This window comes from Chrysoperla carnea, chromosome 2, assembly GCF_905475395.1.
Source record: "Chrysoperla carnea chromosome 2, inChrCarn1.1, whole genome shotgun sequence".
NCBI classification, from domain to species: Eukaryota; Metazoa; Arthropoda; class Insecta; order Neuroptera; family Chrysopidae; genus Chrysoperla; species Chrysoperla carnea.
This window is the reverse complement of record NC_058338.1, coordinates 66,613,940-66,637,991: the sequence shown is the minus strand read 5'-3', so window position 1 is coordinate 66,637,991 and position 24,052 is coordinate 66,613,940. Positions and strand designations below refer to the sequence as shown.

At 29.3% G+C, this 24,052-nt stretch overlaps 1 protein-coding gene across 1 annotated transcript; it reads left to right on the top strand.

Moving 5' to 3' along the window:
• The first annotated feature begins 904 nt into the window (after positions 1-904).
• On the top strand, positions 905-22,711 carry LOC123292057. Its single transcript, XM_044872568.1, has 12 exons — positions 905-1,024; positions 2,644-3,771; positions 14,068-14,195; positions 15,363-15,663; positions 16,427-16,792; positions 16,964-17,873; positions 17,933-18,168; positions 18,229-18,571; positions 18,684-18,883; positions 18,959-19,062; positions 19,759-19,950; positions 20,010-22,711. The coding sequence occupies exons 1-12, from the start codon at positions 1,021-1,023 to the stop codon at positions 22,461-22,463; spliced, it is 6,366 nt and encodes a 2,121-aa protein (XP_044728503.1). The 5' UTR covers positions 905-1,020; the 3' UTR covers positions 22,464-22,711.
• The last annotated feature ends 1,341 nt before the right edge of the window (positions 22,712-24,052 follow it).

Genomic DNA, 24,052 nt, shown 5'->3' with positions numbered 1-24,052 from the left:
CTACTCCCTTACTCCAACGATTGCTGTGCTCTGCTTAGATCTTTCTATCCTGAATTATCGCTTACTCGCTTAGTAGATTAATTATGGTACCTTACCTGGCGGCAGACTTTTTATTAGAGTTTTTACAATTTTTGATTCAATGGATATCGAAAATTATTAAAAGTGGTTATTGAAGAGTTAAAGCAAGACCAGGGTCAAGTCATACTCTTATGTAAATCTTGCTCTTATATAGATCAGTCTTGTTCTTGATCAAATTACGCATCACGATCTTTGTCTTGTCATCGAATTTGGACATACTATCATAAATATGAAACTGAAAGATTAAGACCAAGGCAAAGACCGGTCTTACTCATCACAGAAAGTGCGATTAGATTGATTTTGGCAAAATATTTCCGATTTCCAAGAATCATTTTACAAAATTTCAAAGTAAGACCTATTTTAAAATATTTAATGTATTTAGATAATCAATAAAAATATTTTCTTCATGAAATGATAGAAAATTTTCCAATATTTTCACAATTTAATTACCTGAAATGAAAATATATATAAAATACATATATTATATTCATAATTTTATAAAATATAGTGTTTACCTTGTCATTTCATTGGGTTTTATTTATAACGTTTGAATTTATAAGTTCGAATAATTTTAATTCTCGTAATTCTCGTGTTTCGTTTTGAATGCTGTGTGTGACTGTTTAGTGCAGTGTGCCCGACCAATTTACAAAAAAGAGAGTACAATTTTATATATGTGCGTGTTTTATTCGAATAATTTTAAAATTTATGCCTATAAAAAAAAAATAGTTTAATAATTTACAAACAAATTAATTTGTAAAATACAAGTGCAATTAAAATTAATCAAAAATGATACGCGTTAATAAATATGAAAATTATATAAATAAAAATTTAAAAATATTTATCAGGAATTATGTAAATATGAATCAAAATTTAATTCATCATTTTATTTAAAAAGCATAAATGTGATTATTAAAAAATTTGGATATTCTGTCTATTTGAAAAATGGGTAAGAAAATAAAATTATTGTTAAAGAATATTTTTGAAATTATATTCTAAAAATATATTCTATATTATTTCAAACAGCTGTTTTGTTAAGTAAAATAATTATTTTTTTGAATGTGTATATATTTATATAAATACAAAATACGATTTTAAAGTCATTTAATCATTCATAAAAAACTTGGGTTAAATTTAAACGCACGTGAAAATTATCAACATGCTTTTATTGCTTGACCTGTAACTTCCTAAATCCTAATAAGCGTTGCGTGCAAATTCAATTACTTATTTTGTACACACTTTTAATTTTTATATCGATTTGAAATTTTAATATGTAATTCGACAACATCCTGCAAAATAGTAATTTACAATTTGGCGAAGGCGATATACTTAGTAAAAAATAATTGCTTTATTAAATTTGAAAAATTTTGTTTTAGAAAATTAAAAAAATACGTTTTTATTGAATAACGGACTAAAAAGTACAAAATAATTTTTAGATATAATGAAAAGTGCAATGTAAAAAATCCTTGTGATGCTCGATACCCCATAAATATTTTATCTTTAAAGGTACAGTCAGGGTTTACTCTAAGGGCCACCAACCCTCCTTTTATTATATTTTTATTTTTGCACTCATTACTTAACCGATACAATAATTACAAGTGGGTGAAAAGTGAGTCTTAAGATTTGTTTACAATGTCAGAAAGTTCTGAGTTGTATATGAATCATTCCGCACAAAGGTGCTTGCGTTTCTTAGTATTTACCATTTTTTAACCATGATATTGATTCAAATTTGGAAATCAACCCTTTTTTGATCAAATAGAAGAAACGAAAAAATTACACAGAAGCCGGAACTTGAACCCGGGTACTCTAGATATCCGGCCTAGGACTTATATTTATTGAAATTTGGAAATTACCCTCTTGATATGTATGTTTATTTGTATATATATGTTTATTACAGGCAACTTGTCCTACATATATGTAATAATATAGTTTAACTCATCGCGGTAGAATTGATAAAGGCAAATGATTTTCTTATTCTTCTTTCAATCTAATTACTAAATAACTACCTTTTCAAAATTTTTTAGCTTTCCTTTTGATAATAATTCAAAAGGTAAAATTTTTAAAGGCTAATTTTTTAGCTATTTACTTCAGAAGGACCCCTTTAGATAAAACGAAATATTATTTGAAAATTCTATACTTTTGAATTTCATGTTTGTATACATATTATAATAACTACTTACTATAACTCTTTCAAATTTCATTCGCTACGTGAAATAGTTTCTAAGAAAAACTATGTTTACTGATACTGCAGACAGACAACATAAGTGGACCCAATAGTGTTTCATTTTTTGACAATGCTACTAATAAGGTTCAACAGTTCAGAGATTTTTTTTTTAAATGTTGATTTACAAATTGTGAGCCCCCTAATTTTCTTAAAATATTTTATCAAAGTTGCTGAGGTGCTATAGAAAATAAACGCCATTAACTTAAAATTTTGGGAAAATGTTCTTAAAAATGTTACGAAGACACAATTAAATTTTTTAAAAGATTGCCTGAGAGTTATGCTTGTAATTCAGAAAATAAGTTCCGTAAATTAACAATAGTTCAATAAATTTATTAAATTTTTAGAATCGAAAATGAATAAAGAAAGTGATCAAAATGTGGCATCATCAAGTAGTAACAGCAATCGATCTCGATCAAAAGATGGTACACAGCGGTCACGTAACATTCGATTACCAACACCACCGCCGGATCCAACCGCGATAAATAATGATAATACCCAAAGCTCACAGCAGAATGTCAACGAGCCATCAACTCCTCAAATTGATTTTGACGATGCTATGAATAAAGAGAGCGAACTATTAGAATATATATTATCGATATCCTCACAAAAATCACCAACGACATCCGAAGGTGATGGAAAACAACCACCGTTATTACGAACAAATTCATTATTTTCTCAAGTCATCGCAGCTGATGAGGCATTCGATCATCTTGACAAACTTTACAAGCTAATGGAACAATTATTGAATTTACGTGAACAAAATTCCAAATTACAGAAACGTGTACGAGACTTGGAACATTTAAAAAAGTTACAAGATATGAATTTAAAAATAAATTTTAATCCAGACGATAAAATCATTTTACAAGATTTAGAAGCTGACCCTGGATATGCTGAAAGTTTATTAGATAACATATTAGCAGCCGGGCGGAATGCTAGCCAGAAACGTAACTCCAAATATAAGCCGGCAAGGCTGCGCCAATCAATTTTGGGACGACCTCAAGAGCGCAGTTGTAGTGTGGCAATGGATGATAGTTACTCCCCATATCATAATAATATGTTTACATATTCCGATGGTAACATTTATTCGACGAACAAATCACCGTCATGTGTATCGAAACCAGCAAAAGTATCTAAGTGGAAAAAGGTTAAAGCAGCATTTAAATGGGAAAAAGCTAGTTCAACTGTCGGAGGTGGTCATTTGCCCGTGGCCAAATCCCAAGATAGTGGCTTAGGCTTGCCAATAATAAATAATGAAGTTGCAAAATATTTACGTGTTCCATCTATAACGGCAGCTGGACATAGTGGTGGAAGTTCTGGTGGGGGTGTTAGTCCTGCTGATTCTGTGTTAAGTGGTCAAAGTTCGCCCGGAGGTATTCGTACATCTGGAAAAGATTTGTCTATATCTGTACCAGAAACACCGGCATCTTTATCGTCAGCGTCGTCGATGGAAGATATTCAAAATCATGAAGTCGGTAAGTCTTATTACATAAGTCAGTTATTAAGATGTATTTAAACAAATTTCAAAGTAGTCTTAATTAGTATGAAGTAAATGACATAGTGAAAATAAACTTGTAGTTTTTTGAGTCTTTACAAAAGGAAATTTGTACAATTATCATTATCATTGATTAAGCACAAGATGACTTAAATCCTAACATTTCCTATTCTATTCAATCGTTTATAATTTAGGTATTAAGGTATGAGCACGAAGGCAATTTTAGATTTAGGGTTGAAATTATTTGTACGTTATTTTCAACTTTGATGATGAATTTTGTTATAAAGAATTTATAAAGATTTTAATTTAAATAGTTTTTTTTTTTTTAATCGCCATTGACTACTTTTGGAGAAATCTATGAAAACATATCACCCATCTACCGTTTTACCAAAAAAACCAATATTAAATATGCCTACTTTCGAAGTAATTTATTTATTTAAATAATCGCGCAACCCCCCCTAAAATTTTCAAAATTTATTAAGACCTTAGTTCAACTTCATATTAAACAAAAAATCAAGCTTTTTATTTAAAATTGTTTAGGTGCTCGTACATCCTTAAGCATAAAAAAATTATTAGTAGATAAAATCTATTGTTTGTTATTTTGATCCTGTTACCTATTATTTAATCGCCATATTTATTCGAAAATTCCATTAATCTTTTTATATCATTCGATATCCAATGCACCTAGAGATCTTGCCTCTTGTTTGGATTTATTCCCTGTGAATGCCGATAAAACATTTGTTATATATGTATATATATATATTGACGTTTATTGTAAATTACAATTAACAATTGCAATTTATGTAAATTCAATATAAATAAATTTTAAGTGCAACGTCTTTAAAATGTGAATTCCTCAATATAGAATTTTATTTTTGCTGCAGTTTAACAACGTACAAGAAACTAATAAACGCGTAGAAGTTTATTTGTTATTCAATGTATTTTTGTAAACCTTAGTCATATTATTTTCGCACATTGTTGTAATAAAATTTATATTTTGTATTATTATTATTATAATACAGTGAAATTCGCTTATAATATTGTATCGATATAGAGGTCTTGTAGTTCTGGAGTAAAGCGCAGTTTGATAGTCGCGGAAACGAAAACCTAATTCAGTTCGAAAAATTTGAACATGTTAGACGCGTTTGAGTGCATTCAATTCGTTAGAGCTTCAGGAAACTTTGTGACAGAAATTGATTTACAAGAAACTATAAATATGTAATTTGCATAAATAATAAGCATATTGTAATTGCATTTTAAATTGACCGTAAATACTAAATTGACAATTCGGTTAATGAAAATGATTGCAAACTTCTTACGATGAGATCGCTGATCACGAATATTTCGATAGAATTGGTCTCTGAGATACCTGGTGTCCAGAGTTAACAGGGTATGTTCCTTTCGTACAAATAACTGTACTTTAGCTCATATACTTTATGAATTAACTGTAATATTAATTTAAAAAAGACATACTTCTGATTTAGTAGTCAATCCAATATGTGGATATATTACCCACAATTTAATTGATCAGGATATTTAATATGACATAAAATAAAATTTCCTTGTACTTACTTTAAATTATCTCTATTATGTTTAACATCTGATAACTCAAAATTCAATTTTTTTTGAATAAAAAAACATAAATTTTGGACAAAAAATATAAATTGACAGATTTTAAAATGTTTTTGCATATTCTCCAAATTCATGGCAAACTGAATCGATTAACAAAGTTTTAGTTTCCAAGGTAAAATACATGTCGAATTTTAGTGTCTGTAGCACTTTTTTTGGTTTTACCTCTCAACCAGCAAACAAATCATAACGTGCGATAAGGACCATAGTTCCAAAAATAGTGTTTATTTTAAACTTGTAGAGTAAAGTTTTCAGGATATCGCCCTAAGTCCTATTTAAAGATTTCCAGCAGAACTAATATCTAGAGAACTCATTTTTTCCCACATGATAATAAAGTATCTCTTTTGTACGCTATCTTTTAATCAAAAATTTGTTCCATTTAACCAGACTTATTTACGATTCCAAAATTATGATTAAAGGGCTTATCGTATAGAGTCGATAATACTGTAATACGGCGCGGCGTTTTGTAAATAATAATGTTTTTAATTTAAACATATACAAAATATGACTAAGAAATTATTTTAAATTGTAATAAATAAAATTGATCAAATTATTTAAACGATTTCAATAAAATCAAGGCCAAATATTCTCAAAAAAGAAAAATGTCATTTTACTAAATTCTTAAACATTTTGATGTTCTTAATTATAAGCTTTAATAATTTTCTGATCCTTCAAACTTGTCTTAAGGAATAAAAGGATCACATTTTTCCGGAATAACTGTCAATGGTATCCTTAACAAGACTTGTACTTAATTCGGTAAAATCTGATAAAATGGCTCTGTAATAGGAAATAAATGGATGTCTCAATTTTTCACATGCCATTGGGATAAAAAACGAATGAGTTTTCATTTCGAAAATTATGAAAAACTAGTAGATAACCCTTTTGTTGGGCAATTTCAGTTAAATTATGAAAAACTAGTAGATATCCCTTTTGTTGGGCAATTTCAGTTAACTGAAATTGCCCAACAAAAGGGATATCTACTAGTTTTTCATAATTTTCGAAATGAAAACTGTTAAAATTTTAACACTACCGTGTTATATCCCTTACTTGATTTCGTTTATCTTCCCTTTAGTTCACATTTTTTTGGATTTTAAAATTTTGGTGTGGAAGTTTAATTTTCTTGAAAATAAAATTCAGCCCATGATACTTGCTGATAATGTAACTTTTTGTAGGTGAAATAATTTTAAGCTGTCGTGGAATTATTATTGTAACTGTTAAGTATTATAAAGTACCAAAAAAAAAAAATTGTCAGCTATAATTGTTCCACGGGAAAATACTATCGGGATAAAAAGTATGCTATGTGTCAATCCTGGTTATAGACTATCCGTGTTCCAAATTTCATCCAAATTCGTTCAGTAGTTTTTATGTGAAAGAGTAACAAACATCCATACATCTTCACAAACTTTCGTATTTATAATATTAATTGCAAATTTCTAATTTATAAATTCTACTCTAAACAAAACTTAAATAACTTGTGTAATAAATATCATTCTATTACTTATTATTTTATTCGAAAAAAGAATTTTTTTCCGGCTTCGCTGTGATCACTTTTATCACTTAACAGTGATAAAATCAACATGCAACATTGCAATATGTTTTATCAAAATGAGTGTTCAGTTTGAGCTACTGACCGTATACCACATGGCTTTCATTGGCTCACATCATTTTTATCGTTTGGTAAGAAATTTTTCGTCAATCAATTCAGTAAATAATCAATCAACGGGCGAACGTCGTCGAAACGTGATGCTTATAATCGACTGCTTTCAAAAGTAAGCTCAGAAAATGAGATCTATGATATCGAACCTAATCTATGCGATCGAGTAATCGAAAAACTATTTTAGAAAAAAAATTATATCTCATGCTAAAGGGGAAAAGGCAAATCCAGTCGATTAGTTTCAGTAAATTTTCTATAAATCATGGCTGTACAAAAAGCACAAAACACATTTGTTTTTATTCGATTCAAATATGTATGCATAATTATTATTATATTTATACATTGTTTATAATAAAATTTTGTTTTTATGAAAATAGGCCAGTGTGTGGGATGTAACTACATTATCACAAAAAAAAAAAAAAAAAAAAAAAAACAATAATAATAACAACCAAAAAATATTTAATAATAAAATTTTACTATTATTTTATTAAGTATTTATAAATTTCTCGAGTTTGAGTTTAATTATAATCAATGCAACATCAGTCATTTTATTTGTAAACGATGACGTACTGAAATTCTAAATTTCAAACTGCATTTAACATAAAAAAGTCAATAATATTTAGTATTTGGAACAAAGTAATTATAAGAAGAATAAATTGAGACGGTAGAAACATAGTGATCCAAGTAACATTTTTATGATTATGAAAAAAAAAAAAATGTCTTAATAATTTTTATTGTGTAAAATGTATACAAGTAAATTTTAACCATCGTTGATTTAATGGATAAACAACACTCAGTTAAATTATTTTTATTTTAATAAATAATATTAGTTTTTACATATTTCCAAATCTAATCTGTATTAGGTAAGAGGTTGAGATTTCTCGGAAAAAATGATGATAAATGTTACTAAGATGAATGTGGTACGGAAAAATTATGAACAATTACGTTAATCATAACAAAAAGGGTACTTGGATCACCCTAGTTCTACCTACCATCGTCAAATATGATTTCAATGAAATAATGAATAGTAAATCGAAAAATGTTTCTTGAACATTCGTATACAGCGGTTCGGGGAAATTTTTAAATATGCAAATTAATGTTTGGATTAGAAACTTAGTCAAATTCTACTGATGAATAGCAAACGACATTTTCAAAACCACTTCCTTACCAGTTGTATCTCGGAAAGAAATGCATCGCAAAGAGTGGAAATTTTTATAAATATTTGTATCCTAAATTCCAGCAGTAATTCTCTAAAATTTGCATCCTGCAGATTATACTAAAGAGACAAAAAAAATTACACTTATGAGCTGTTTTATTATTTCTGCGCTCTGAAAGGTGATCAGGCAGTCTTCTTGAAGAGTTTTGTTTTGCTATTTTGCATACCAGTATCTTTTAACCGCTATTGATTAAAAATTAATATTTATCTTGGATACCAACATAAATTTGGGTGAACAAAAATCATGGAACTCGCGTCATCGTCGGTTTGTAATTGAACTACTCCTAAACGGTTCGACTGATTTGGATGAAATTTGTGTATGTGTTCAAAGTGGTTGCGAGGATGGTTTAAATACACGTTTAAATTCGGTCCACTACGAAGTATTTTTTAGGGTTCCGGACCAAAAAATTAAAACCCATAAATTAAATGGTGGAAACGCATATAAAAAATACTTTACATTACATCTTACTATTCAAATGTATTTATTTGCACTTGTGCACCATATTTATCTAAAATTGTGAACAGCTATTTGAATAGTATTGAGGCATTTTTTATTATTATTTAGGTATTTTGAATAGGTATTTACTAGAGCTATATGTGAGCACAGCGGGCTCCACTGCTGAATGCTCCAGCCAGACCAGTGGCAAGTTATGCCAGAGTTTAAAGTTTTCACTTCCGTCGACAGTACCCATGACCGACTTTTTTTTTTAGGGCTTACAGTTTTACAAGAATTTTTATATTATTATATAATTCCCGTTTTAGTTCACTTACTGTTATCGCATTGGGCTTGCATAATATTAACAAAAAATAAGCAACAATTCGAAGCTACCCAGACAATATCAAAGTTTTTTCTTTCATTATATCGGAAAAAAAGCGGAAAAAACAAATTGACCCCTCATTTTATACCCTTGAATAGTATCGGATCAAATCCCTATAAAAATATTAACAAAAAATCGATAAATCGAAACTGGCTGAAAATTTGCAACAAAGCATCTTTTATTAGCTCAGAAAAAAAGCTCCATAAATCTAAAATTTTGTACCTAGAGAGTATTTTTAGAAAGGGATTCATATTTTGTTTCCTTACTTAAAACAAGGAATTTAGCCACAATTGATTTCCCAGCAGCGTGTGATCTTATCAAATTGACAATGTGGATATATTTATCATTGAATAAATCAGATAATGAAAATAAAATTTATTATACAATCGCATAGTATATTTTTGGCTCCAATAATGATTAAAAATCGATTGTGAATTGATTTTTAAATGTTATATTGATAAAATGTATGTGTATTTAATTATAATTTTCTAACATATATTTCTCACACGTGCTATTGAAGTTTTAATGAGTTTATATTTGTGGTTTTTTTTATTTTATATTATTTTTATTTTTGAAAACTAGTAAGAATAAAAATTTGTTAGAATTAAAATGACCTTCTAAAAATAAATACAAAAAAAAAAAAACATTTGCAACGATTTCATGTTCTAATTACATATATTTTTATTACATTGAACTTTTTTTTAGATATTTCTTGACAGCATCAAAATAAAAGTAAAAGTATATTATGACTTGTATAGTCAAAACGATACACTAAATAAAGTTAATGCGTTTCGACTTTTTTTTATGAATTATGTATCAAGTTAGTCAAGGTCAGACCCGTGCGCACGAATTATCCAAGGGAGGGGTCCAAATTTTTGCTCGCCATCTTAGGTCATAAAGACAATGTAATATTTCATTTTATTGAGAAAGAGACAAGCAAAATTTGATTAATTATTGCGATGATTCAAAATTCGATCTATTCTCTTCAATTGAATCAACCTGTATATTCAACCGATGAATCTGTTATGACGCGAACTTTGGCTTCCGCTCTTCTATGCCGTTTTCTTCGCAGATATAACACATAATGTTTTTGAAAATTTTACTGAACTCTTCTCTAACGTTTCCTCTTCTTTTAATCAAAATACGTTTCGCAGAATCAACCAGCTCGACATCCTCGTGAAGATCCAGGTTTTCTGTTTGAAGTACACGGTTCAAATACAAAATCAAAGAATGTACCGAGCTCAAAATATGCATGGATATCTGATTTGTCAGTGGAAATACGTCTCATAAATGGTTGCATTTACAGGAATATATTGTTAGTTCTAAACTTATGTGAGCAAGTTCTCAAAGGGAGGGGTTTTGACCCCCAAAACCCCTGCCTTGCGCACGGGTCTGGTCAAGGCAATCGATTTGGCTTAGGAAAATATCATATTATTTAAGAACCAATTACTGTGGTGTATTTAATTTTGGGAAGTAATAATTTATAATTTTATTCATGTGTAGGTATATACAGTGAGCCTCAAAAGTCCTTAAATTAGATTTGTATTATTTGTATAATAGTCTAGTCTGTCTATTTTGAGCGCAATGTAAATTTTTTCGTAAACGAGATACAGCAAACCAATACATGTGAAAAATCGGAAATTTTAATTTTTTTTTTTTTTTTTAATTTTCCATAGAATTCAATGCAATATTTATTTCTAAACTGACAGTAGGGGGTCACATAAAAATGGGGGCCAAAGTTGGCCAAAACAGTTTATTTAATTTTTTTAAAAAGGCTTTGTATCAAAAAAAGTTTTGTGTAGGTAGCTATTTATTTTGAATCAATCTTGCCCGAATCTCCCGAATGTTTTTGAAAAAAAAAAATTTCAGATCGTTTTTGATCAACATAGGCCGCCATGTTCTATGTGATCTCCCTTCTGTGTTGGCCCGAAAAATGTTGACAGACTAGACTATAATGAGGATGGCATACGTACCTTTGGTTGACAACATTTAGTACTCTAAGCTTCGAAAGAGGACTCTCAAAAATTTTATTTCAAGAATCTTAAAATTCCGCACCGATATCGAGATATTACTGTGATGTCCAAGCAATTTTTAAACATACTGTACATGTATTCGTTAAAAATTGAAAATATCTGTTAGGACATTTATTGAAAACTTTTTATAGGTCGTATTTTTAAACTTAATAAAATAAATAAAGTCAAGTGCGAAGTGACATAAAAAAGTACCTAATTGTATTTACATTACGATAATTATCAAAGTTACGACATACAGGATAATTTTTATTAAGATCAAAAAGAAAATTTTCGTTGCAAAAGACTTGCGCAAAGCTTTATTTTTATATTTTCAGATATAGGTACGAGCATGTACCTACTAATATTTATCTGATAAAATGAAGCCTAGACAGTCGATACCGAATATCAAATGTTTACAAAGAGACAACTTTTTCACTTTTTAAAGGAAGTTTTTCAGGTTTGTTTCGATAGAATCGGGTGGGTAACATCAATTTAAATCTCTTTTGAGGATGAAGGTTGTTGTCTTACTTATTCCATCTCATGAAATACACACCGAGGATTTGCGAAAGCCTTTATTATTATACTTTCGCAAATCACCGGTAGGTATTTCATGCGGAGTACCTAATGTTTTCAAATACTTTGTACTATCAAAAAAATTTATAGTATGAAAAGATATTGTATTGTTGTTTTACTAAAAGGCAAGAAGAGTACTGTCTAGATCTGGTTACTTAATTAATTGTCAATTGTTCGTCCAGCTCTCTAGTTGGATGTATGCAGACGTGGGCATGTTTTAAACCAATTTTTGCTGCAAATTAAATTTTGTCAATTTTAAATTAAAACATTAATAATAAACTGAAAAACTGATTAACATTATTCGAAAAGTCTTTATAAAAACATTTTGAATATATTATTTATTATAAACGATGGCCTAAAAATAATATTAAGGAAATTTGCTTATATTATTTATGAAATAAATCAAAATTTTATTTATTTTTCTATGTCGCTCTAATTTCTTTTATGCTTCTTTTTTATTTATATTCTAGACATTATTAGTCTACAAATTTATATGGAAAAGTCAAATTATTTATGGTAATTAAATTATAATTTTAGATAAAAAGTATATAATTTGTTTGTATTTTAGTATAAATTTTAATAAAAAGATGAAAAACTTTAATTATACATTCTATATAAATAAACTTTTCAAAAATTATATTCGATGCTATTTTGAAATATTTTTTCCTAGGTAGGTATTTTTTGATTTATTAGTTTATTAGCTGCAATCTAATGGTCTAATTAGCAGCAGCCTGTTGAAAAATTTTCTTAAAAAATGAAAATTATTTGAAACTGATTTTTGAAACGTAAAGTCTTAATTTACTTGTATTGTCAAAATAGTTTTTTATTAAAGAATAATATGAGAGGGGAAGGGAAGGCAAGTTTGTTTTCCATTGCGTACCTACTCATTCTTTTTTCTTGTTTTGAAGTGCCAAAAATCTACTATATAATAACATTAACAAAATTTTCAAAATATTTGTTTAATTTTTCTTGATTGCAAATAATGATTTTTCTTGGAATTATTTTCTCTTAGTATAGACAATTTTTAAAGAAATATATATAAGAATAAAATTAACTCAAGTTTAAATACAATTCTTTGAAGATGTTTTATACCCAGACTGTTTTATATAAACTCATAAAATATATTATGTTTTATAAATATGCATAAACCTTAGAATATGCTCCTGTTAACGTTTTTACATAATTTTCCAAGTTGAGAAACTTGAGCAAAATACCCTTCACTTTGTAACTTTCATTAATCTTTTGAAGACAAAGAATTAAATAAAACACACAAATTATGTTTTACGCTGATTTTCGCTAACTAGTACGGGTATAATTGTCTTCGCTACATTATTTATAGTGTTATTTATTTTCTTTAGTACAAAATATTCTCATAAAGGAACTTTGATTAAGATAATATTCGATGTACCTAATATAACACTTCAATTTAAACATATTAAGAATTAAGTTATTTTTCGATTTTTAAAAATCAAACTCATTTATTCATCACTGTTTACTCACGAGGGCACACATTAGATGCAAATTTTATATTATGTATTAATATGGAATTATCAGTTATGTATGTGTGACATGTATAGGTATATGTGTAATGTGATAGAGTAATCAACACTGTCTATACAGGGTATTTCAACAATTAACTCAGTCAATTGTTTGTTTTCACTTGTTTGCTTGTTAAATTGTATTAGTATTTGTAAACAGTAAATAAATCTTTACTTAATTAGACAAGCAGTGAATTTTGCTATTATAATTATTTTTATTTTAGGATTATATTTGAGAACTTTGACCTAGACCCCCTGTTATTGCATTCTGTGAATAAAATTATCTTAAAGTGTTTGATATCAATAAGAAGTTGATAAATGCATAAATTCTTGGCTATTATAACCTTTTTATAATATATTAATAAGTTACTAATAATTTCAAATGCACATTTGTACATAATATTTACAAAATTAATAGAGGCTAGGCATACTGCCAATTTATAAAATATACTTTAAAATTTGTTATAAATATTAATAATATTATATATATGGTTTAATTTATTCTTTTATTTTTGTAAAAATATAATTTAATTTAAAAAAAAAATTTATTTTTGAAGCATATAATACTTTTAAAATTATTGCGCAATTTTTCATTTAATCAAATTTAAAAAATATAAAATAAGTATAGTAAAAAAACTTTCATTAATTTTAATATAGTTTAAGAGCGTTTTCAGCTAGGTAGTAACAGTATACATTGACTACTTCAATTTCCATTGACTACTGCAATTTGTTCATATATAATAATTTTGAGGAAGCGTTAACTTTTTAATGAACCAATTTAATCGTATTTTGAATGAAAATTCATTAAATTAATTTTATGTTGGAATTTTCCTTAGATAAATCACAAAAGGATATTTCAATAGAAAAGCCAAACCGTCAAAGGTTTTCAACATGCTCTGATGAAGAAAGTCTTCAAGATCAACGTAGAAGTAAATCTTTTGATGAGGATACAATTCTTGGAAAGGTATTTAAAGTACACCTTTATGTTTTGCTTACAAAAAAAATCTAAACAAAAAATTTATTTTGCGACCCTTAAATTAAACGTTTTTTAATGGGATGCGTAATTATTATAGCTTTAGGAGTAACGTAGTAATACTTGTTGATTTATTTTTATTTAATTATTTGTCGTGCCTCATTTTTATTATAAAATTTCTTTTCTTGACCCAAAAATGAAGCACGATCCAGAGTTTGCACAAAGCCAATCAAATAACCAACTTTAAAGTATTTTACGGTGTATGGGTTGACAAATTAATGCGAACATGGACATAGCTTAAGAGCGTATATATACTTTTGTCCAAAACCCAATGGTTAAGGAGTTGTGGGCACTTTTGAATTTAATAGATAAATTTAAGACATTGTTGAGTACAGTAGTTTAATATTTTATTAATTTAAAATTTTTCTTGGTAAACTTGTAGAGGGACTATTTTCGATCGTGTTAAGGATAGTTTCTTCGTCGAAAAGTTTTTGCTGTACGGGACATTCTGAATTACCTTTAGGAAAAATATTTTTTTATGCCAAATGACGATGGACATTTAAGAGCACTTGTTTATTAAGAATTCTTCGATCAGTATAATATTCCGTCATAATATTCGTAAATAAAGTGAATATCGGCATATTCTTGATTTGTAAACGTAGCTATTAATCTTAAAATTACAACTTATAAAATAAAAAACACAAACATATCCAACAAATGTTTTCGACTTAAAATTGCCCAAAGAATACGCTCTTAAGCTATGTCAATCGAGTCACGACACCCTGTATTTGAATCCCTCAAACGCAGATACTAAAGTGGATTGATAGCAATGCTTTTTAACAACTTTCTTTTTCAAGTGTGCTCTTATATTAAATTTGTTTCAAGAAGTTAGTGATAGTGGTCATCTTTAATCTAAAGAATAATTTATTAGTTCCCGTAAAACAGTGCAATTAGGATCAAAACAATTATGTTTAGATTTTCTCATTTGAAGTTAATGATACCCAGTATAAAGAATTCACTCAATAAGTATTGATTGCTTAAAAATTAAAGTATAGTAAGTAAATATTTTCTGGCATCAAGAAAATTTACTTGCACTTAAAGGACATATTTTCTTGGATCTACAGTACTTATTTTTATTGTGTATTTGTAAATTTTTAGGATGAAGATAATATATATTACACAAAACATTGGAATTATAAAATGCATAAGACACCTTGGGGTAAAGTTAAAGATATTATACAAACACGCAAAGACAGTTTGAAAAAATCGCGAGTACGAATTAATTCAAAGGCAATAGATGACAATAACATGAATTCAGAACATGGTGTTTCACCTAATCGCACACATCGACGTAGTGACAGTAATATTGATGTTTGTTCATTTTCAAGTGAAGAATTTCCTGATGTATTTGAATCACCACCCGCTGATCCAGTAACCATGAATTTCGATTCCATTCAAAGTAAGTTTCAGATATATGATCTAACAAAAAATAATGTAAAAAGTTATCTCTATCCTATACATCCACTAAATTTTCCATTAAGGCTGTACGAGCGCCTGGGCAATTTGGATAAAAGGCTTGATTTTATTTAATTATGAAATTGGACTAAGTCTAAATCAATTCTGAAAATTTTAGGGGGGGGGGTATAAATAACTTATAAAGTAGGCATATTTAACATTGGTCTTATGGAAAACCGATAGATGGATGATATGTGTTCATAGATTTCTCCAAAACTAGTCGGTGGAAATTAAAAAAACTGTTTAAATTAAAGTAAAAACCTTAATAAATTATATAAAACAAAAAATCCCGTGGTGCCCGACTAATTAAGGATGTATGAGCATTGTAGTGAGGACACAAGTAAAAAAAAATATTTTTTCAATTTTGATGGTGAACTACGTTATAACTTGACAATATAAGATGAAAAGTAAGAATAAAATTTTTCGATATCAGGAGTAATTTTCAAAATATTGAAAATTGAAAATTTTGTTTAGTTATTAAGCTTTCGATATTTCGAAAACCAAAGCATGTATCGAAAAATTTTATTCCTAATTTTCGTCTGCATTTAGTTAATATGAAGTTATAACAAAATTCATCATCAAAGTAGAAAATAAAGTACAAATAATTTCTACCACAAGTCTTTACCTTGGCGCTCATCCTACCTTAAATAACTTGCATTTATTTTTCAGATAAAATGTTTAAGTTATTGCTAATATTAAATTTTTAGGAAGAAGTTCGACAAATGTATCGAATGATAATCCAGTAAACATCGTTCAAAATTTGCAAACCAAACGACAAATGCCTTCATTGACAGTAACAATTTCAAATTCAGAGGTAGATAATTCAATTAAAACTTCTGAAATTTCCTCTACCAGTGACAAAAAGAATAATTTACCACCAGAAGTTGTGCAAAGATATCAAGATATTATACGCGCAGAAAAAATCCGACCATCATACAGGCATAATTCACGTTGGCATCGTGTGAAAAAAGCATTTTTGAATAAAAACCTTGATAATACGTTCAGAAATGTTGAATATAAATCGTTATCAACTCCTGCAAGTCCTACCAGAAATTCTTCCTTTTTCTCTGAAGGTAATTTGTATATCATATTGTGCTATGTATGTGTGTTTGAATGGATTTTATATAAAATAAATTTGACGGATTTGATGAAACTTTAAAAAAAATATTTTTTAACTACCGATTAGCCAGACATTCATTTAATTTAAATTCTTTTTAATTTACGTGTCAAAAATTTAATTTCAGATTCTGATGGTAATAGTGCGTTAAAAGAGTATCTCACTTATCACTCTTCTCGAAATAAATCACCTCAATCAATATCAAGCCAACGGCACCTACAAGAAGAAATTCAAAAAAATTATGAAGAATTACAAAATAAATTAAGTTTAGAATTTCAAGAGAAAATGTTAGAATGGGAACGTTTAAAAGCAGCCACAACCAGTAGTTGCTCATCCCAAAATCAAAATGTTTATGCAACTGCAACATCTACTGTAAATGATTTAGAAGATTCGCAAGCTACTACTGAATTAGATAGTACAAGAAAAGCAGAAGATTGTGACAGAATAAAACCTCGATCACCAAACACTTCCAAATTTAAAGAAAATTCTACATCACCAATCACAAGCAGTGATAATTTATCAGCTGAATTTAAGAAAAAATTACAAGAATGGCAAAGAATTAAAAAGGAACAGTCTACAGGACAATCTACGCCAACAAATCTGCAACATAGCGCGTCTACGAAGAAAAGAATTACCGATAATTTTCAATTTTTCAAGGCAGGTGCGACAGCCACACCACGGGTAGATGATTCTAAAACATTTCGTTATCCAGATACAAAGCAATTAAGTGAAGATTTCTTAAAAAAATTGGAAGAATGGAAACATATGAAAGCAACCAACACTGTACCATCATATTCTGGTTATCGAGAGGAAGATGATGACAATTTAAAACATTACGCTGATGCAAAACCTTCTAGCCCAGGATTCAAACGAAAAGAAACATCATTAGGATTAAAATCACCACGGCAAAGTGCAAAAAAATCAAAATTCCATGAACATAAGGAATTGCATATTTTGGAGAAAGAAATCCAAAAAATTGAGAGAGAAAAGCAGAGACTTGAAAGAGAAAGGGAAAAATATTTAGAGAGAGAAGAGAGGTAATTTCAAACTTTTTCCTATATTGATTAATTTTTTATGAAGTATAATAACTTTTTAGACTTGCAAAACTACGTCGGTCAATTGGTGGACATCAAGCGAAAAAAGAAGTTCTGGTTCAAACATCTACTGGTTTCTTCCGTTTCCAAGGGATTTCCCGTAAATTTACCCAACGTTTATATGAATGGGAGAAAGCAAGAGGAATTGGTCCTGAAGAATCAACATTAACTTTACTAAGCCCTAGTTACAAATCTATCCTTCCTCGGTCAAATACAAGAAAAGCTGAAGACATAAATCGTAAGTTAAAAATTTACAAAATAAAGTTAGAGTTTTAACTAGTTTCTATTTATAACACAGAGTCACAATCTCAAGGACGGCTGGTACGGTCAAAATCAATGGACAGTGTAGCAAATTTAACGTCAAATCAAATGACTACATCCATAACTCATCAACCGTCCAGTTTATCTTTGAATGACATGGAAGAATTGGAAGCGGAATGTTTAGCGGAAGCTCATGTTGATTCAATACCTGATCATTTACCAGATATCGATACTTTTGAAGAACCCGAAGCTGTAATTGTTGATGTAGAAGCTGTTGAAGAAGAAACTGCAGCTCCGTTAGAAGAAAATATTGCAATTCCAGTGTGTGTTACCCATACTCCAGTTTATCGTTATGAACAGCAACAAGATGATAGACTTTGGTAAGTTATTCGAGAATCGAGAAAAATTTATCAGGCTTTCTTCATTTTTTGTCAGTAATTTAGTGCATTCATGCAAAAACTAATATGTAAACTAATCTTACAAAAATTTTAGTGAGGGTGAAGAATGTCTTGCACCAAAAGTTCAAGGAGGTGATTCAACTAAAACTCAATCTAGTTACCATTTAATAGAAGAAAATATAACATTATTGAATAAATTGAAAGATAAGGAAGAAATTTGCAAACAGCTTGAATCGGACATTGAGGATATTGAAGGCGAAATGAATGATATAGAAAAAACTCACAATGAATTAGGTAAATATTTTAATTTTATTTTTATAAGTTTATGAATTGTGCTGTAGTATGGGATGAAATTGAATTTGGTTTTAGAAAAATTAGATTCGGATTCTGAAAGTGCGAAGAAAAAACAAAGTAAACTTCAGGAATTGGAACGTAAAAAAAGAAGACTTCGAAATGAAGGTGTAAATTTGCATGTATGTATTAAACTTTCATAATGATTTGAATTATTTAAAGAGAATTGAAAAAAATACGCTAGCACCGGAGTAGAACCCGGACCTCTTTGATTCATGAAAAGCGCTTTAGTCAATTCGGCCGTACGAGTTCTAGGCACTAAGTGTAATTTTTTTTAACTCATCGAATTATTATTTTTGTTTATATGCCAACATTAACTTATTAGCTGTGTTTATTTGTTTTGTTAACCCCCGAATCAAAAAAGGGTGTCATAAGTTAGATGTGTGTGTGTGTGTGTGTGTGTGTGTGTGTGTGTGTGTGTGTGTGTGTGTGTGTGTGTGTGTGTGTGTGTGTGTGTGTGTGTGTGTGTGTGTGTGTGTGTGTGTGTGTCTGTCTGTGGCGTCGTAGCGTCTAAACGGATGAACCGATTTTAATTTTTTTTTGTTTTGTTTGAAAGATAATTTAATGAAGAGTGTTCTTAGCTATGTTTCAAGTGCGAGTTTAGGGTTCCGTACCCGGAACACCTAAAAAATAGGCCATGATCCTCAAAATCAGTTCAGTTTGGGGAAGATTCTAAGGAAAAAGATAATTTAATGGAGAATGTAGAGTTCCGTAGCCGAAAAATTTGTCGGAAGTTTTTTTAAATTTAGTAAATTTCACTTGTTTACTAAACTCTTTTAATTTAAAATATCTTCAAGAAAATTAAATCTTTGTTTTAGAACTCTTTCACTGAACACAAGGCTCAGCAAACTTTAATAGCCCAACATCTGGTTGGTTCAATGCGACGTTTACAAGAAATTAATACATCAGTAGCATTGAATGTTCCAAAAAAAGAAATAAGTAGCTCTAATCAGCAGTTAATGGACGTTACTGAAATGGTTCAAGATTTATCTTCAGAATTATTACTCTTGGTAAGTATTTTCATAATATTCATTATTTGTTTTTCCTGATGACATATATTTAATTTTAGGCTGAAAAATTACAATCATTCCTAAATCAACGTAACAATGAAAACGTAAAAACTAAACATCATACAGGTAAAAAATTAACACGTGAAAAACAATGGCGATCTGTTGATTTATCCACAGAATCAACAACAATTACTCGTAAAACACGTGAAAATAGCGCAGATGCCTCAGAATTAGCAAATTTGTTAACGAATAAAATCCTGGAATTGAAACGAGGTCTGAGTTATATTTGTGCAGCTTCAGATCTAACCGCACCGCGGCCGAATAAAAAAACTGTTAAAAGAAAGAAATACAACTCAACATCCAACGAAACCTTAAGTACTAACAAAGATAAAATTCTGATTGAAAAAAGTGATTCGGTTCCAAATGTAACACTATCTCGAAAATGTGATTCCAAAAATGATGACATTAAAGTAAAAACTGAAGTAAAACGTAAAACACGTACTCGATCGAAAAATGATTTGAAATATAGTGAAAGTGATGACGATAATTTCGATGAAAATACTAAAAAATTGAATCGACTGCACAAATCACATAAAAAATCACCGGATGAAAGTACTTCAAGTAATAAGTCGTTGGGAAACTTAAATCATAATATAAACGAAACGGTTACTATTAAAAATGTATTGGTTGATACAAATCCACAATTTGTAAAATACGAAAATAATTTCCGATCAAATTCGCCAGTAGATGTCTTAGTTAAAACAACAAAAACTGTTTTTCTACCCGACGATTCAAATTTTGAAACCAAAGAATCGACTAATGAGCCAGATATTCAAACTTTACGTTACACAAATGAAAATGGACCAAGTACCTCGCATATATGTAAAAAAGACGTTCAAGAAGATACTAGTTTTCCAATGAAAAAGGACATGTCTCCAATTCATTCTCCAACTTCATTGCTTCAAAGACGACTGTTCAAATCTCGTACCTGTTCACTAGCATGTGATGAGAATTCACCTTCTACCTCAAACAAGCAGGATTTAGACAATAATGCTACCGAAAATATAACCGACCAGCCTAGAAATTTGCTACGGAAAACACTTAGTTCTGATGCAGTTGCTTCCAGTTTACCACCTTTACCACATTCTCCAACACCTTTAAGACGAGATCGAGGTTTAACAAAAGAAACTGCACCAAGTATACGTTTAATGATTGCGCGATACAATCAACGGCTCTATGAACAAGACGGAGGTAAATCACCCGGGGGTAGTAGTGGGTCAGGTTCTCCTGTTGCGTGGCGATCTCCAGTATTAGAACGAAGAGTGCGAGCACAAACGGAAAAATATCAAGAAGAAATCAAGCGTGTTTTACAACAAGGTAGTTGGAAAAAGAATGAAATTACGAAATCAGCAAGTGTGGGTTTTATTCAAACAACTGTAGTACCGCCTAAAAAACCTCAAACTTCAATGGAAGCTTTTGTGAAAATATCTGAAATACCAGATACTCCACCATCTCAAAGAAAATTGAGAGGAATTTTAAAATCTTCAAGTGCTGGGTCACTAAAAATAGATAACCAAGCCAAAGAAATAATTTCAAATAATTCTAGACTAACAGAACTCTCGAAAAATGATGATAAAAAGCCAGAAAAAAAGTTGGACGAAGATCCAATTCCAGTTGACAAACCAGAAAACATGGCTAAAGCGACAATGCATGTGAGATCACTGAGTGTAACAAATACTCCTCCAAAAATTGTTCGAAAATACGATATGCGTTCAGTTTCACCAAAAGTTCAAATATCTTCTTCCCCCGAATCAACACAAAATAGTCCTAATTCACTGCGTGCCTTAAAAATCCAACGCGCCAAAGAAGATTTTTTGGCTCGACAAATATCTAGCCCGGAATTCAGTTCACCTAAATCAGAATCTTGTCTTGACGAGGAGAGTAAAAAACAAAACAGGTGCCATTTTGATGTAAATTATGTTACAGTGCCTCATAGATTAAGTCAGGTAAGTTGTGGAAGTGAATCGAGTTGTGATAACTCAAAGCCAGATGGGTATTTAATAAAATCAGCCAGTGCTGGTATGATAAACATTGATGCAAATACATATCGTCAGCTAGCTGCATCAGAAATGCATTCACAAGGCTATGTTTCGTTGCCACGCTCAAATCGTAGCCATAAAGATATTTTGGGTGGTAAATTTGGTATATCCAGTATAACTTCGAAATTTCGTAAAGTTAAAATGAGACGACACAAGGATAAAGAAGGCAGTAAATTAAATACGATATCAATGTTATGCCGGCAAAGTTTATTTGTTGATATAAATGATAACTCCGGCGAATTACTAAATAATACAAATAATATACCGTCAACTAACCAAGATTATCCTCCAGTAGAAAGAGCGCGTAGTAAGAGTACTTCTAGTTCACCAGCATTTCAACGTCATTTATCTGATAGTAATAAAAGTTCGAGTACAAGTGGGGCGAAATCAAAAATTTTCAAATCAAAGCAATAAAAAGTGTTCCAAAAGAATTTTGATAGTTTTTAATAGAAAAATGCATTTTATTCAATAATAAAAAAATCATTTACTTCTAGAAATGTTGTATTGACCTAGTAGAAGGTTGAATTTTGACTTATTTTCTGATGCTTAAATTGGATTAACATGGATCTTTCGTTCCAACCATCCCGAAAGTATGAGTGAAAGATGAAATTAGATTATTATAAATTACAAAATGAAATAATTTTTTACAATGATGAGGATAATTATTTCTTTTGAAATTGGAACATTACTGACAAAGTGGTCCACTTGCTGTTTAATAGTACAAATTTTTATCGCCGGGATTTATCTGATTTGAATTTGAATATTTTTATTGGCCTTGAAAAATGATATATACAAATATTGGATACTGGTAGTCCAAATTGTAACTACTGAATTCGGGTCTTCTTCTGATTTTCTTCTGGCAAGTTGCAACTTCCAGTTATCAATATAAAACAGTTTTTTAGATCATTTAGATTATTAAAAAAACTTTTTGAACATTTTGATAATCAAACATTTGGCTCTTTTAGACCATCAGACAGTCGAAATGAAATGAACGACATTAGTTATCGAACTATTTTATACTACGCCATAGTATAAAATAGTTCGACGTTCAAATAGTTCGCATGTAGTTATACCATGAGAAAAATTATATTTTTGAACTATAAAGCTTTATTCTTTCACGTTTTTAAAACTTTCAACTATTAGATATAAAGCTTTATATCTTTTTTTATGTAGATAGTTAAAAAAAACACCATGTTCTTTGCTTGATATTATATGTTGCAAAACTTTACTAACTTAGATAGTAACTTAAAAAATAGTAGATGTAAGTTTTTATACGAACTTTTATTATATAAGAATATTTTTAGATAAATGTTGTGAAAATGTGTATAACTATAATTTTAAATATATAATTTTGAAAATAAAATGCTTTAATATTTAAAAAAATAAAATATCCATCTTACCTATTGAGATCCGTTTATTGACTGTTGCAAAATTCGCCAATAAAATATACAAATGGTTAAAGCTTACTTACGCTAATAAAATTATTTTTCAATTCTGGAACAAGAAATAACTTAATAATAATTCCAAATTGCAATTTTTTTCAAGTCTTTAGTTCGCTTGCCTACATGCAAGTACTGCTTCTTTGTAGAATGATTAAATGTAACGATTATTGAGTATAGTAAAATATCCCACTAATTTAAAAAATCTAAAGTAAAATTTACTACAAATACAATAAAAAACCGAGGCTCGGGCCTATTTCAATAGCTGAGTTTCAACAGTAGATTGAAAATGGCTAAACTATAGCCATTTTCCATCTACTGATGAAATTAAGCTATGGAATTTTTTTATTAACCTATAATTAATAAAAAAATACAATTACCTCTAAGCTCATAACTTCTTTTTAGTTTAACGAATTTAAGAAAAATTTATTGGGTTTGAAAGGTAGTACAAGCTTCCAGACGCCTATAAAATAACTTATCATCATAAGAGGATGAAAAACTTTTTTCGATAGGCAGAAGCTCCTGAAACTGTTTTAAGAGGAAACCTAATCTTTTATACATACG